At 42.6% G+C, this 15,648-nt stretch overlaps 1 protein-coding gene across 4 annotated transcripts in view; it reads right to left on the reverse strand.

The window, feature by feature from the left end:
• The window catches only part of DIXDC1 (DIX domain containing 1), a 71,641-nt gene that overhangs the window by 24,072 nt on the left and 31,921 nt on the right, over positions 1–15,648 (reverse strand). For 3 of the 4 annotated variants that reach the window (XM_036028569.1, XM_036028568.1, XM_028514484.2), the window contains exons 3-6: positions 8,929–9,054; positions 6,662–6,893; positions 5,954–6,061; positions 34–146 (exon numbers count right to left, since the gene is read on the reverse strand). In XM_036028569.1, the coding sequence (XP_035884462.1) occupies positions 34–146; positions 5,954–6,061; positions 6,662–6,893; positions 8,929–9,054 (579 nt within the window). Of the gene's footprint in view, positions 1–33; positions 147–2,672; positions 3,166–5,953; positions 6,062–6,661; positions 6,894–8,928; positions 9,055–15,648 lie in introns of those variants that run through there. The other variant, XM_028514485.2, reaches the window with a different exon arrangement.

A 15,648-nucleotide genomic window follows, 5' to 3' on the forward strand; every position in this document is an offset into this window, starting at 1 on the left:
TTGAACCAACCCAGGCAGGCTGAGAAATAGTACCTGTCCTGTTCTCTATTCCTTCAGAGGGAATAATCACAAAATCTGCCTTCTCCTCTGACTGGGTGATAATGGATTCACTCTTTGCACTGTGGATAGGACTGGGAGAAGTCAGGCTGTGATAAAAGAAAAAGAAATAATTATTATGAACATTTGTCTAGAAGCCAACTTTTATAATTTATCCCAGAGACATGTTCTTACTTATCTTAATCCTACTGCCTAATGCCATACCTGGCCCACAATAAGAATAAATACCATACTTTTTAATAAATACACTCATTGAATGAAATGAATGCTGAATAAATAAATGACCCAGTCCTAGGAAATCTTTTCTACAACAAGGCTGCCTTTAAGCTTAATTGATTATGAAGAAATGTATCAGAAGGATGGGTAATCAGGCATTTTAAAGAGTTTCAGGTTTTGTTTTGTTTTATTTACTTACCACCACCACCATCCCTGGGACCAAATTCAGAGACTGATGTAGTATGTGTTTTAGTATGTTTGGGAAACTGTAGGAAAACCTGTTTCCAATACATTGATCTTTCACAGATACAAGCAATATCAGCAGAGTCATCATAGCAAGTCAGCTCTGGATGCCGAAGAAGGGAGTGGAGTGGAAGGCACCTCAGCAGGGAGAAATTGTAGAGTGTGGACAGTACCAGGATGGATGAAGGGGCAGTGATATATCAACAAAGTTAGAACATAATATGGAAAAGGGTAACAGGTCTGTCAAAAGGGGAAAAGGCCTGCTTGGAAATTGTTTACTTGATTTATTCCCAGAGTTATTTATATTTCTATCACACTTTTCAAACTGTGATCAGAAAACTCACAACAATTCTTAAGTTCTAGTAAAAATTACTAGTCTTGGAAGGAAATGTTCATATTTTTAGGGAGATGGAATTTTAAATCTCCAGAACAAAAGCAAATCTATAAGACAAGATGGGGATGTAAAGCTAATGCTTCCATCTGAAGAGCCACTTTTCTTTCCACTGCACCTTGAGAACATCGGCACTGAAACAATCTCAGGGGCTGTGGGGTCTGCAGGCCCAGCCCCCTCTCAAGAATTCTTTACAAATCCATCACCTAGACAACAGTGACAGTGTCTAGTATTCACTGACCCACTTAATGTGCCCCTGAAGTCTCCCAGGCTAATCCTCACAGCCACAACCAGGAGTTAACATTTCTTCTTCCTAGAAACAGTAAAAACAAGAGGCAAGCACAGTGGATGTGGCTAGAGAGTTCAAACCCCATGAAGCAACTAGAGGACTAGGGTCTCATCCCTGTCATTGTCCAAAGTTTAAAGCCTTCAGTGGGAATGACCTCACCAGTAATACATTCTCATCCCAATTAGAACACAGAAACTTTTAAAATTGTTTTGCTTCTTCAAATTAAAGAAAAGCACTTAACCATATTTATAGATCTACAACCTGAACAGGCATGAGGGATGAAGAGTGGTAAGAAGTGGTATTTAGAAAAGGTAATTGCTTTATGGAACTCTTGTCCACCTTTCACTGCATAGGCAATCTGATTCCAGGCCAATGTGAATTAGCTGCTGGAAAAACACTAGTCTAAAGGTACTATGTCATTTATAAAGAAACAGGTTTATGACTGCTCAGGCCTCAGCTTTGCCTTCTTCCAGAAATTGGAATCCAAGTGCAGAAAGAGGTTTGCAACAGCTGCTTCTCTTTGAGAAATAAGACTTTCTCAGCTGACAAAGTGCTATGAGTGACATGTCCCACTGTCTGCATTTGGCTGGACCACAGTGGGTAATGTGTGAGACAAAGGTGGGGTTGGGAAGGGTGGTGTGAACCTCAGATGCAGGAAAACTGCTTTCCTAAAAGCAGAGACGCATGCTCAGCTCCACCTCCTCCCTCCTGAGTGAGCTGTCTCCCATATACGGGCAGAAGGAGGCGGATGTCTGCATATCCAACCCCACCAGGGGAGTGGCAGAGCAGCCAGAAGAAAACAACATTTCTCATTCTTGAATTGAGACTGCCAGTGTGTGAGGCCAGAGAGCTAAGACCATGAAACTAGATGGCCAAGTTAAAACAGAAAGGACTTGAGGGGTAAAAAAAATTCTGAGGCAAGAAGAACCTCATGAACGAGGATTAAATGTGCATTAAATCCTCTGCCTCAAGTCAGAGAAAAGTATTTTCACACTAATTAATTATATGCTATAGGCTCTCCCCAATTAGCTTTACAACCTTATTTTATAAACAAGTAATCTCCCACTTGCCATCATAATCCTCTCAAATCAGAGAACAGTCAATATACTTCTTAATCCCCACAGGTCTAACACCTCTCCAACCTTAATTTATCAGACAAGCAGAGATACTTGCAAAGTACAGTCAAATCAATTTTTAAAAAATTGGTAAAGAATGATGAGAAAGAGATCCTCTTCCCTCAAGAGCCTTCCCTTAGCAGAGACAAGGCAGGGTACAGGGCCACCTTGCCTTTCCCTACGCTGGCTCCAGCTCCCCCAACCTACGGTATTTCACAGTGATGATCCCAAGCCAGCAGCCTGTTCTCCCCAATATAGCGCCCCCACTACCCCTGTCTTCCTCTGGCCAACAGCATCCTCCAGTTCTGGCTCAGCTCCCACCTATGTCCCCACCTTCAGAACCAAAGTGGCCTCAGCTCACCATTTGACTTGCGTCCCTCCCATGGTCCCTGTCCTGGCTCGGCTTCAGCAAGCCTGCTTCCCTGGGTGAAGTGGGAGGCTGAGAGTCACAGCGCTCCCGAATTCGGGCATGTCTCCTCCAGCTGGGGCCCAAAGAATGAGTCCGCAGGCAGGCCGACAACCAGAGCTGCCGGCCTCTATCGATCACGGAAGACAGAAGGAAGGACAGAGAGGCGGGCGTCTCAGCTCCGGGACCGCGATGCTCCCGGGTCTGAGGCACGCTGCCCTGGCGGCTCAGACACAGCTGCAGCTGGGTCTGGGCGGAATCCGCGTCCGCTCACAGGCTGCCGGCTGGAGGCGCATCATGGTCTCTGTGGCCAAGCGGCTCGGGGCTGCCGCGGGTTGCGGGCATCTCAACCCATCTCCGACCTCCAGAAACGCTCCTGCGGCTCCACGGTCAGGTCGAGTCTCGGGCTGCAAGCAAGGGTGCAGGCAACCCCAGCTCCGCAGCGCCACCCCTGGCCCTCCCTGCCCTTCCCTCCCCGCCCCTTCCTAAGCTGTCACACGTGGCTGGGTATTGAGGCTTGAACCCAGGTGGGCACCGCGGCCCAGAGCTCGGCAGAGGCGGGGCCAGGCTTACTGCTGGGGCAGGCACACAGGTGGCCAGCATCCCCAGAGGGGGCTGTGGTCCTCATCCTGAGATTCCCAGATCTCAAAACCTTGCCTTCTCAACCCAGAGCCCTCCCTTTGAGGCCAGAGAGGTCGGGGTAGGGATTACTCAGCTCCTTTGGGATATGGTCCCCCTCACCCCGACCCTCCAACGTCCATCTCCTCCCACCTTCCTCTCAGGCTTTTCAGTGTTTTGTTGTTGTTTGTTTGTTTTTGTTTTGTTTTACCAACTAGGGAGCATTTTGCTGGGATACAGAGAGAGGCTGGCCTCTCTTGGAAGCAACAGGCGGGCAGAGTGTCTCTAGAGGATCTAGGGCATGGAATTAGACATTAAGCGCTATCTTTCCAATCTAAACCTAAACTTCCCTCTGTTCTGAGTCACACCTCGGGGATCTCCTGGCCTTCACACTCACTGAATCATTAGATAGGCTACCCTTGAGCAAGGGTGGAGGGAAGGGGCAGAGAGTGCCCAAGCCTGCTTGGTCCCAGCCAGCAAACTAAGGGAGAGGCAGTGTGCTGACTGAGCACCCTAATGAGCTGAGTGAGAAGTGAGCTTAGAAGAAAATAATAAAATCAGAAAGGAGTGAAAGAGAGGAATGTAAACTATTCTGAGCCCCTCCTAGAAAACTGTCACCATCATCCCTCCTGCCTCTGCCCCAGTCTGCATTCTGACAGAGAGAAAGCAGGTGCTCTCAGGAAGAAATCCAGACCCCTTCCTCTCTCTCTCCGCCTCACCACCCCCGCACCCACCACCTAATGCAGGCACTATCATGATGGCACAGAAAAGCAAAATGCCTGTAGCCATGCAGGAAGCCATAGATCTCAGTATACAGTGAAACATCCTTTGGTTCTGTGCCAAGTGATGGGGAAACTCAAGAGTTAAAAATTTTTTAAGCTTTAGCTTATAACTAAAAAGCTTAATGATTAATGCACATAGAAAGCTGTCGTTCCAGGAATTGGAACACAGGACTGGACCAACCCTGACTCTAGGAAGCCTGCAAGCAATTCAACCTTTGTGCCCCAGGAGGACTGCAAGACATAGAGATGGTATTTGAGCTATTGTACTCCAGGGAGAAAACGTCTGCAGCCCAGGTCGCAGATAAGGAATCATAGGTCAGCAGATTAAAGGATGCTAGAAAAATCGCTGGACTGCAGCCTTTATCTGATGAACCTTTTCCCCGAATTCCAAACCCCTTACCTACTTTTTTCCTGAATTCAAAACCCCTTACCTACCCTCTTCTTATCCTTATAAAAAGAGTCAGCTTGAGATGAGATGTTAAGATGGTTTTCAGGGTACATAACCCACCATCTCCTCAGATCTACAGCCATCTGAATAAAGCACCCACAACGATTCAATCCTTGTCTCTACTTATTGGCTTTGACAGTGGCAGGTAGCATGAACACTGACTTTTCCAATTTCATAAGTGGCAATCAAGGAAGAAATCGGTTTTCTTTGGGGTGAAGAAAATGTCTTCAAAATGGATAGAGGTGATGGTTGTACATTACAAATACCACTAAACTGTACACTTTAAAATGACTAACGGTTAATTTTATGTTATGTGAATGTTATACCTAACAAAGCACATCTAGACTAAACCAACTATTGTCAAACAAACTGATAACAGTGGGGGAAAGCACACATATTAAATGTGAAAATTAAGGAAAGTTGAGCAAGGTTACCAATATAGTAAAATGCTAGAAAGAATTTCATGTGACATCAATAAATTAGGAAATTGCACTTCAAGCTAAGATGAAACTTTATGAGAAAAAGAAATAAGAGGGAAAAACAAAGACACAATACATAGAAGATAAAGAACAATTTGGCTTAACTGGGTTAAGCTGGGGTGACCTAAGAAAAAAATGGTCAGAATCACATAAATTAAATATGGTTCAACAATGAAATGAAGTTAATAAATAATCTAAATAATCATTTTAATAAATGATCTAAAGATGTGTTTATAGAAGCATGGTTTACAGGAGCCAGGAAAGGAGTCTTTTCCTGCCACTATACTTGGCATTGATCAGGCTTTTATGAGAACACTATGTCCTCTTTTGGTCTCTGCACTTGGCTCTCAGGTATATAGACAGCCTTTCAGCTAGAGTCACATACATCATTAGCTCACTCAAATATGTACTAATCTGCCACAATTCCCAGCCCTATAAATGAAAGTTACAAACATTCTAATGCTCTAAGACAACTCTTCTCATTTTCTCTTGCTATGAGCTTTATATAGCCCTTGCAGGCAGAGAAACACTGCGATGGAACTGGTTCTCATAAATACTGGCAGCTGATACACAAACCTTAGAACCACCAGGCTGAGCCATGACAGGTCCCAGTCATGCCCTCCTGTGGACACAGCCAAGCACTGGCACTGGGGCTCTGCACAAAGCTTCCACATGTGGGAAGTTCACCAGCATCCCACCCTAACCTCCTCCCAGCACAAACACGAGGTGGTGCTGAGGGCTACCCCTTTAAAGTCCAACGTAAACTGAGGGAAAGAGGAAGGGTTTGGGTGCCTTTATGGCCTGTCGTGTTGCTATTTGAGGACGACAGGCCAAGAACCCTGAGAATCCCCAAGAATTCAGCTTTGAGCTAGGACTTTAGTAGTGAATCATCTCAGAGGCCACAGTTACCTGGAGCAGCTAGACTCAGACGGGGACTTTTGCTGCCCTTCATACTGCTGCACCAGAGCCCGCACACTCCAGTATGGATTCTCAATCTCCTCATCCATGCTGCTGTTCCTAAAGACAGAGGACAGTAACAAAGGAAAGGATGTCAATCCTTCAGGTCAACTCAAGAAGAACTGGCAGATGGCCACTTCATGAGCACTGTGGGGAAAAAGATAAATAAGGCAGAGCTCCTGCCTTAAAGATACTTGAAACCTAGCAGGGAAGACTGACACAAAAATATGTAATTTCACCAATCTTCTCTATATCTCAGGGTCATGCTTAGCAGAAACACAACTGCCAAAGCTCCATAACTTCAGAACAGCTTGACCTTCAGGACACAGTCCCAGGAGAGACTCTCCCAGATGAACTGGAACATTGCTCCCATATATCTCCCAGTGAAGAAAACACACAGTGTCACAGGCATGTATTTAAAATTCTGGGCACCAGAGCAAAACATAACATATGTAATTCCTGTACTTTCTGCTAAATGCAAACACAGCTCTCTAATAAAAAGGGCTTTTCTTGTTTGAAGTGCTCTCAACAGCCTCTACCTCAAGCTCTTTGCTGCACAGTGCACCTGTTTAGGTAATATTTTCATCTACTGCACACTACCATTTAAGAGAAGAAATATCAGAGAGAGTCAAGTTGCCATCCTCAGATTTCTACCCTTACCTCTGTCTGTATCGAAAGACATCCCGTCCCGACCGTGACACATCATGACACACATCAGCCAAGGCAGCAGCTGCTCCCTGGGCCACAGCAGTGGCACAGTGTGGCTGGTGACTCTGCAGAGGGGCTCTGGAGTCCCGTCCTTGGCTTACTGTCCTGCCAGGACCAGGTTTGAAATGAGCTGCCAAGGCAAGGACCAGCCTCATGATAGACTTCAGGTTTCCTTCGACAATATCTGAGGGACAGAGCAGACCGAGAAGTCCTCAGAGTGGGGTGGAGAGCTCAGAACTCGCTTACTCAGTATGTACTTGCTAGTGGTAAAGGTGAGTGAGGCAGGCAAGGTGTCTGTCCTCTCAAAGCTGCATTCAACAGGGAGACAGAGAAGATTTTAAAGCAATTACAATCAAGTACAGTAATATGTTATGATAGAAGATGTACAGGATTCTTTGGAGGCTCAGAGTAGAGTCATCTTGTCTAGTCTAAAGGACTCAGGGATTTCCAGAGGAAGTGAGTTCTAAATTGAGACATGACTGATGAATAGTGGTTCATCAGATGAGGGAAGAGAAGGAAAGGAATATTCCAAGAAGAGGGAATAGCAAGTATGAAGGTCTAGAGGCAAGAGAAAGCATGACATACAAGAGTTGCACTGGCTGATATGGGACCTGCTAGCCACATTGAGCCCATAAAAGGCAGCAACAGTCTGAATTGGAGTGGCTGTAAGTGTAGTACTTACTTAACTTACACACACAAAGAGAATGAAAAATATCTCCTTAGATATAGTATAAGAAGTAGAATGCAAAATCTCATTAATAGTTCTTTATATTGATTACATATTGAAATAATATTTGGGATATACTGAATTAAATAAATTTATTATTCAAATTAGTTTCATGTTTTTCTTTTTAAAAATGTGGCTATTAGAAAATTTACATTACACATGTGACTCACATATTTCTGTGGCTCAGCTGTGTGGTAGAGGAACTGAAAGAAGTCCAGCGTAGTGAGAGCTTGGAATGTAGGAGGAGAGAGTGAAAGATGAGGAGATGGATCAGAGGTTAGGTTAGAAAGAGCATGATAAGCCATAGGGAGGACTTGGGTTTTATCCTAGGGACCCTCATATGCAAAGTACTGCATGAGCACATGCACTCTTAGAAAGATCATTCTGGCTGCAGTGTGGAGAGCAGACAGAAGGAAGACAGAAATCAATGCAGTGGGACTAAATCAGGGAGCCACTGCACTTCACTAGGTAAAAGACAATGGTGTCCCGAGTGGCAGCTTTCCCTCAAAATAGCTGACTTTAATGGGCCACATCCCCAAGCCCACCCCTCATGAGGACCAGATAAGATTATTGCATTTTAAATTTGCCCTAGAAAAAGAGAGGAATGGAGGCAGAAAAAAAATGTGATAGGTCTGGTGAAAGTTAATGTAAAAAAAATAGGTAAATTCTATATTTTTTTGTTTGTTTCATGGCCTTTTAAATATGCGAGGTTTTGAAAGGACTGACTGACAGCTTCTACCCTACCTGAATGACCCCAACACAGAGAACATCAATAATCCAGCATGAAAGGGGTGTTCCCGCCTGCCCCCATTCTCACCAGAGCCACAGGTAATCAGGCCCAGAATCTGAAGCTGAAACAGAACCAGATTACGATCAATTCTAGAGAAATGGCAAGAGGACTAGGGAGCCTGAGCTTTCTGAGGATACCTACACCTATTCTTCCCGGTAGCCTGAGCTCAAAATGGATTGAGAAGTATCCTCTTCTGGCTGAGTGGCTGTAGGAGAGCACATGCACAGAGGTTACAGAGCCCCTTTCAATCTGCCAAGAATGTTCTGTGATGTCAAAAAAAAATGCTAGAAAATACTTTCCATCTGGAAAACTAGATGGAAAAAAATGCAGGCTGTTATGATTTGAAATAATTCTTAGTCATGAAATTCTAGAAGTTGAGAAAAACAATCTATCCTCACTTTTGATAACTTAATAGATATTCTAAATTTAATACCCCAATTTTGTGATTTCTTGTCTATTTTATGTCCTATGCACAATCAAGTAAACTTTTATTCAATTAAAATGAATAGAGAATGTCTATGGTCTATCTTCACCCAGGTTTCCAAAGTAGTCAAATTTTGATAACTGCTCTGTCCCAAGAACGTTCTTCATAGGAAAATGACATGAGGCCATGAGCCTGATCCTCCTCCTGTCTGTCAGAACTCTCGGCTACACAACCCAGCAACTCTTAGCTGAAGACCCAGAGCATAAAGAGGCACTGACCTTTAGCTGAAGTCTGGTGCATACGAATCTTTTTGGAGGCCACAAACTGTAGCACCTTCTCCACATTATTCTTCATTTCCTGTTGGTTTCTAGGGCTTGGTTGTACCCCATTCAGCTTTTCTCCTGCTGTTGGAAGACAGAAAATATATGAAGTTATAGGGAGTAATATTATCAAAGTCTCATATGGCCAGACACAAAAAAAGGGAATATTTGATGTAAAGAGTAAGATATAAATAGATATATAAATACAAATATGTAAGTGAGTTAAGCCTGGTATTTGTAATTTGGATGGGGAATAGGAAAATGAAAGTCTTTTGCAGGGTGTGCAAATTTTTAAGTCTATTACCAGGGGTCTATAAAGTTACTGTGTGCACATGTATTCATTCAACAAATATTCATTAAGCATCCACTGTGTGCCAGGCACTGTTCTGGGCACCAGAGAAACATTAGTGGACAAGGCAGACAAAGACTCTTCCAACAACAACAAAAAGGAACAAAAATATCATTAATTAAAAAGGTAAAGGTCCCATCCATCATACAGTTTGTATCTGCAACAATGACAGCTGACCAAGGCAAGGAGTAAATGTCCGACCTAACTTCAGGTAGTGATAAGTGCTATAGGGAAAAACAAAGAGGTGAGATCATGGCCTCTCTGATAATACATTTGGGCAAAGACTTGAATAAAGTAAGAGATGTTAAGATTTGAGGAGGAAGCATTTCCAACTGAAGCATTTCCAACAGCCCAAGGTAGGAATAAGCTCTGCCTACCTGAGGAACAGCAATAAGGCCAGTGTGGCTGGAAGCAGGAACAGACAGGAGTTGAGTCCTAGGAGGAGGCAGAGATATAAGCAAGGCCAGGTCATGTAAGCTTGAATTTTATTCTAAGTGTGATGAAGAGCCAATGGAGAGTTTGAAGCGAGAGAGTTACATGATCTGATTTATGTTTCAAAAAGTCAACTCTGTATAGACATAGATTATGCAGAGACAAAACAAGGAGATTTTTTAGAAAGAAAATGAAAACAGTCAAGGCAAGAGTTAATGACAGTTTGGGCCAGAGTGGAAGAGGTTGCCAGGTGAAAAGGCAAGATACTGGGAAAATTTTTAATATAAAGCAAACAGCACATGTGAAGACTGGATATGATACTTAAGGAAAAGAAAAATAAAGAAAACTTCTAAGTGTTCCACTTTTAGAGCTAGGTGAATGGTACTGTGATACATTACTTAGATGAAGAAACCTGGAGGATAAACGGATTAGTGAGAAAAATAAAATAAAAAGTTCTGATGAAGATTTTTTAGATATTCAAGTATGCCTGACATTTCAAAATGCTGAAAGGGAGTTGATATTCATGTCTAGAATTCAAGGAAAAGTTTAGGATAAAGATATAATATATACTGGAAAGAAATCACTTAGGGATAGAGAGTATTCAATGGCTAAGGACTGAACCTGGAGAACTTCAAAATTCAGGGTCTGGAAGAAGGAGAAAAAGCCAGCAGAGCCACCAGCTAGTTAGGAAGGAGCAAAATGAAGTCCACAGGGTCTTGGAAACCAGGTCAAGAAAATGTCTGGTTGTCCTTCTGTTTTGTTGATTTGTTTTGTTTTGTTTTGTTTTTGCCATGCAGAAGCTTCTTAGTTTGATGTAGGCCCATTCCTTCTGATGAACTGGATAAAGAAGATGTGGTATACATATTCAATGGAATACTACTCATCCATAAAAAATATGAATTACTGCCATTTGCAACAACATGGATGGACTCTCATGGATGAGAGAATTATGCTAAGTGGAATAAGTCAGAAGAAAAAAATAAAAATCATATAATTTCACTTGTATGTGGAATTTAAAATAAAAAGCAACAAACTCATGGATACATGCAACAGAATGGTGGTTACCACAGGGGAAGAGGGATTGTTGGGAACCACCCTGCCTGGTTTTACAAGCTGTAACCCACCCATGGCCAAGGCTGAGTGAAAGACCTTGGGACCCTAAACCACTAAGGAGACAAAGCTTAGCTCCCTGGCAGAGGTGCCACCTCTGCCCCCTTTTACTTAACCCTGCTTGGCCCCCAGTGCACAACCAGTTAGCCAATGATGGGTAAGATTCCCAATGACCTAAGACAAGCAATGGTCATGAAGGGGCCCTCAGGGAAGGAGTTGGGGACCTATAGAAAAAAAAAGGTGAGGGACCCTCATCCCTTGGCTTAGACGTAGCCTGAGTCCTCATTCCATCTGTGAGAAGTCTCCTAATCTCTTGCCTGCCTTGCTTCCCCTGCCTGATTTAAGCCTGAAACAATGCCTTAAGCCTGAAATAATGATGGAAGGTGGTGCAGCCCTGTGCTGGAAAGGGCGGGTTCCCTGGGGGCAATCAGGCCTAAGAAAGAATGCATAAAATATTGTGAAACCTGCTTTGTTAAGAATGCCCTCAGTTTTCTGATAAGGGTCGAAGCATGAAATGAGTTTGTTTCCCTAAAGTTTTATAGCCCTTTAGCTAACTGACTCTGACTCAGAATAAGCCCTCATAGTTCTTTGTATGTTATCTATTGTTTGATCCTTACTGCCTGACAATGACTGATGAGCTTTACCTCTATTCCTGTGAAAACTGAACCCAATAAAAGCCCACTGAGGAAAAGGCTCCTGGCCCTTCTCCTTTGAGAGGTTGGCCACCTTACCTCCCCAAGCAGATCATGTGTTGGTAGATTTATTTTCATCTATGGTGGCTGGGGGGGGGGGCCTGCAGGCAGGGGATGACAAAAGGATAAAGAGGGTAAAGGGGGTCAAATATATGGTGACACAAGGAGACTAGACTTCAGGCAGTAGGCACACAATAGGCATGCAGGGGTGTCCAACCTTTTGGCATCTCTGGGCCACACTAGAAAAATAAGAGTTGTCTTGGGCCACACATTAAATACACAAACACTAACAAAAAATGAGGAGCAAAAAAAAAAAAGGTTGTAAGTAAATTTACAATTGTGCATTAGGCTGCAATCATAGTCATCCTGGGCCACATGTGGTCCCTGGGACATGAGTTGGACACCCCTGCTTGACAGAGTGTACAGATGTCCTATTATAAAGATGTATGCCTGAGGTTCCAGCCAAGAGAAAGATGTCAGCTGATACACTTGGCCTCCTTGCACAACCAAAAGAAGGAAACAACCAATTTTAAAACAAAAAAACAACCAGAACTGCCAGAAAATTGAACTGTATGGAAGTCCAACAACCAAGGAGTTAAAGAAGAAACATTCATCCAGACTGGTGTGCCAAGACAAAGAAAAATGGCCCAAGTGAAGAACCAATCAAAACTCCAGAAAAAGCCCTGGCAAGTGTGGCTCAGTGGGTTGAGTGCTAGCCTGAGAAACAAAGGGTCATTTGTTCAATTCCCAGTCAGGACACATGTTTAGGTTGCTGGACTGATCCCCAGTAGGGGGCACACAAGAGGCAACCACACACTGATGTTACTCTCCGTCTCTTTCTCCCTTCCCTTCCTTCCCTTCTCTCTAAAATTAAATAAATGAAATCTTAAAAAAAATTCCAGAAAAAGAACTAAGCAACAAGGAGATAGACAACCTATCAGATGCAGAGTTCAAAACACTGGTAAGCAGGATGCTCACAGAAATAATTGAGTACAGCCACAAAATAAAGGAAGAAGCAAAGGTTATAAAGTGAAATAAAGCAAAACATACAGGGAACCAAAAATCAAAGGAAGGAAACCAGAACTCAAATCAATGATTTGGAACAGAAGGAAGAAACAAACATTCAACTGGAAGAGAATGAAGAAACAAGAATTAAAAAAAAAATGAGGAGATAGTTAGGAACCTCTGGGACATTTTTAAACATTCCAATATCCGAATTATAGGGGCACCAGAAGGAAAAAAGGAAGAGTAAGAAATTGAAAACTTATTTGAAAAAATAATGAAGGAGAACTTCCCCAATCTGGCAAAGGAAATAGACATGCAAGTCCAGGAAGCTCAGAGAGTCCCAAAGAAATTGGACCCAAGGAGGACCACAACAAGACATATCATAATTACATTATCCAAGATTAAAGATAGGGAGAGAATCTTAAAAGCAGCAAGAGAAAAGGAGACAGTTACCTACAAAGGAGTTCCCATAAGGCTATCAGCTGATTTCTCAAAAGAAACCTTACAGGCAAGAAGGGGCTGGAAAGAAGTATTCTAAGTCATGAAAGGCAAGGACCTACATCCAAGATTACTCTATCCAGCAAAGCTATCATTTAGAATGGAAGGGCAGATAAAGAGCTTCCCAGATAAGGTAAAGTTAAAAGACTTCATCATCACCAAGCCCTTATTATATGAAATGTTAAAGAAACTTATCTAATAAAAAGAAGATCAAAAATATGAACAGTAAGTCCTGGCTGGTATGATTCAGTTGATTGAGCGCCGGGCACCCGGTGAACCACAGGGTCACCAGTTCAATCCCCAGGCAGGGCACATGCCTGGGTTGCAGGCTGACCCCCAGTAGGGGGTGTGTGAGAGGCAACCCCACATTACTGTTTCTCTCCCTTTCTTTCTCCCTCCCTTCCCCTCTCTCTAAAAATAAATGAAATCTTTAAAAAATATATGAACAGTAAAATGACAACAAAATCACAATTATCAACAACTGATCCTAAAACAAAAAAAAACTAAACAAACAACTAGAATAGGAACAGAATCACAGAAATGGAGATCACATGGAGGGTTGTCAGTGAGGATGGAGGGGAAATGGGGAAAGAGGTACAAGGAATAAGAAGCATAATCGGTAGGCACAAAATAGACAGGGGGAGGTTAAGAAGAGTATAGGAAATGGATAAGCCAAAGAACTTGTATGTATGACCATGGACATGAACTAAGGCAGTGAGGGAAATGCTGGAGGGAAGTGGTTGCAGGGCGGAGGAGAGATAAAGGGGAGAAAAAAAATGGGACAACTGTAATAGCATAATCAATAAAATATACTTAAAAAATAAAAAATAATGTTTACACCTGAAACTTATATAATGTTATTATTAATCAGTGTCACCCCCCTAAAAATTTTAGAAATTGTGTGAGCCCTGCCCTAACCTGGTAGCTCAGTTGGTTGGGATGTCATCCTATAACTGAAATGTCACAGTACAATTCCTAGTCAGGGCACATACCTAGGTGGTGGGTTTGGTCCTGGTTGGGGTAGAGGCAACTGATAAATGTTTCTCTCTCACAACGAAGCTTCTCCCCCTCTCTTTAAAATCAATGGGCATGTCCTCGGGTGAGGATAAAATTATTTTTAATTCTTTGAGCCCTGGCACAGTGGCTCAGTTGGTTGGAGCACTGTCCTGTAACCAATAGGTTGGAGGGGGGGGGGTTGATCCCCAGTCTGGGTGCATATGAAGGGCAGCTCATCAATGTTTCTCTCCCTCTCTCTCTCTCCTCTCTCTAAGATCAATGAATATATCCTCAGGTGAGAATTTTTTTTAAAAAAATCATTTGAAGGAGGAGGGAGTGATCAATTGTATAATGTTCTCCTAAGCTGAATAAAATGAGGACTGAGACCTGGTCACTGGCTTTCATAAGGCAGAGGTTGTGGCCTTGAGGAAAGCAGTTTTAATAGAATAGTGGGACCAAAAGCCTAATAAGGGTGGGATAAAGAATGAGTGGGAAGAAGGAAGTGCATTCAGTGAGTTTTTCTAGAAGGCAAAGTCACAATAGATGGCACAAAAAAACTGGGTTTTAGGAAAACATGAACACATATTCATATTGCTTGTATATGCACTGAGTTATCTCTTGAAAGAAATGCAAAAAACTGTGAACACTGGTTGCCTCCAGAAAAAAACAGGTAGCTGGCACAGGGACATAGATGGAAAAAAGGCTTTTGACTTTATATCCTTTTATATCTTCTGGATATTTTATCTGCTTACATTTTCAAGTATAACTTATTGAATTAAGTGAAAATTTCAATGTTTAGAATGAGCTTGGAATCAAAGCAGATCTAGGTTTGTACCGCTGTTCTGCCACTTCTAGTAATGTGATCTTGTCAAGTGCCTTGGCCTTTTCAAAACCTCCTACAATGAGTAGGACAGTGGTGCTCATATCATACCCATGTCATACACCCACCAAAGCAGCATGCTTGGCACGATGCTTTATATACTCCAAGTGCTCGATAAATTTATGTATTTTTATAAATCTTCTCTTTTAAGCTTGTTTCCTGAAAATGGGGATAATACTAGCTATTTCTCAAGGGTTGAATGATTACATGAAATTAAATTAAATGAGATAGAAAGTATTTAATAAATGGCAGCTGCTATTACTATTACCACTGTTATAAGCATTATCAATGAATTCTCTGACGAACCTATGAGCTGCACCAATGAGAGGTAGGCTGCCTGTGGCAAATTGGGCTTCTTAATCACCTCCTGCAGCCCTGTAGTCCTCAAGGACTGTAAGTAAGGTCAGCTATCAGGCATGTGGGTAAGAGTTATGGAACCAGAAAAAAATTATATTGTACCTTCTCTTACAGAGCTCACTGTACACAGGAAAGATAGTAAACAATTACCATTTGGTGAAAAGAAATAAAATAATTAACAGGGCTATGCACAAATGCTATTGAAATAATGTTATGGTAACATCTAATAAGAATGGCCAGCAACAACTCCAGGGCTTCAGAAGGATAAGCGCTTTCATGAAGCATTACGGTAGTCAGTATTGTAGAGGGGGGCTTTCACCTGACCACTACTTCCTTTTCCAGCCTTGGTTCAGACATCA

Source organism: Phyllostomus discolor, chromosome 6 (assembly GCF_004126475.2).
Source record: "Phyllostomus discolor isolate MPI-MPIP mPhyDis1 chromosome 6, mPhyDis1.pri.v3, whole genome shotgun sequence".
Taxonomy (NCBI): domain Eukaryota; kingdom Metazoa; phylum Chordata; class Mammalia; order Chiroptera; family Phyllostomidae; genus Phyllostomus; species Phyllostomus discolor.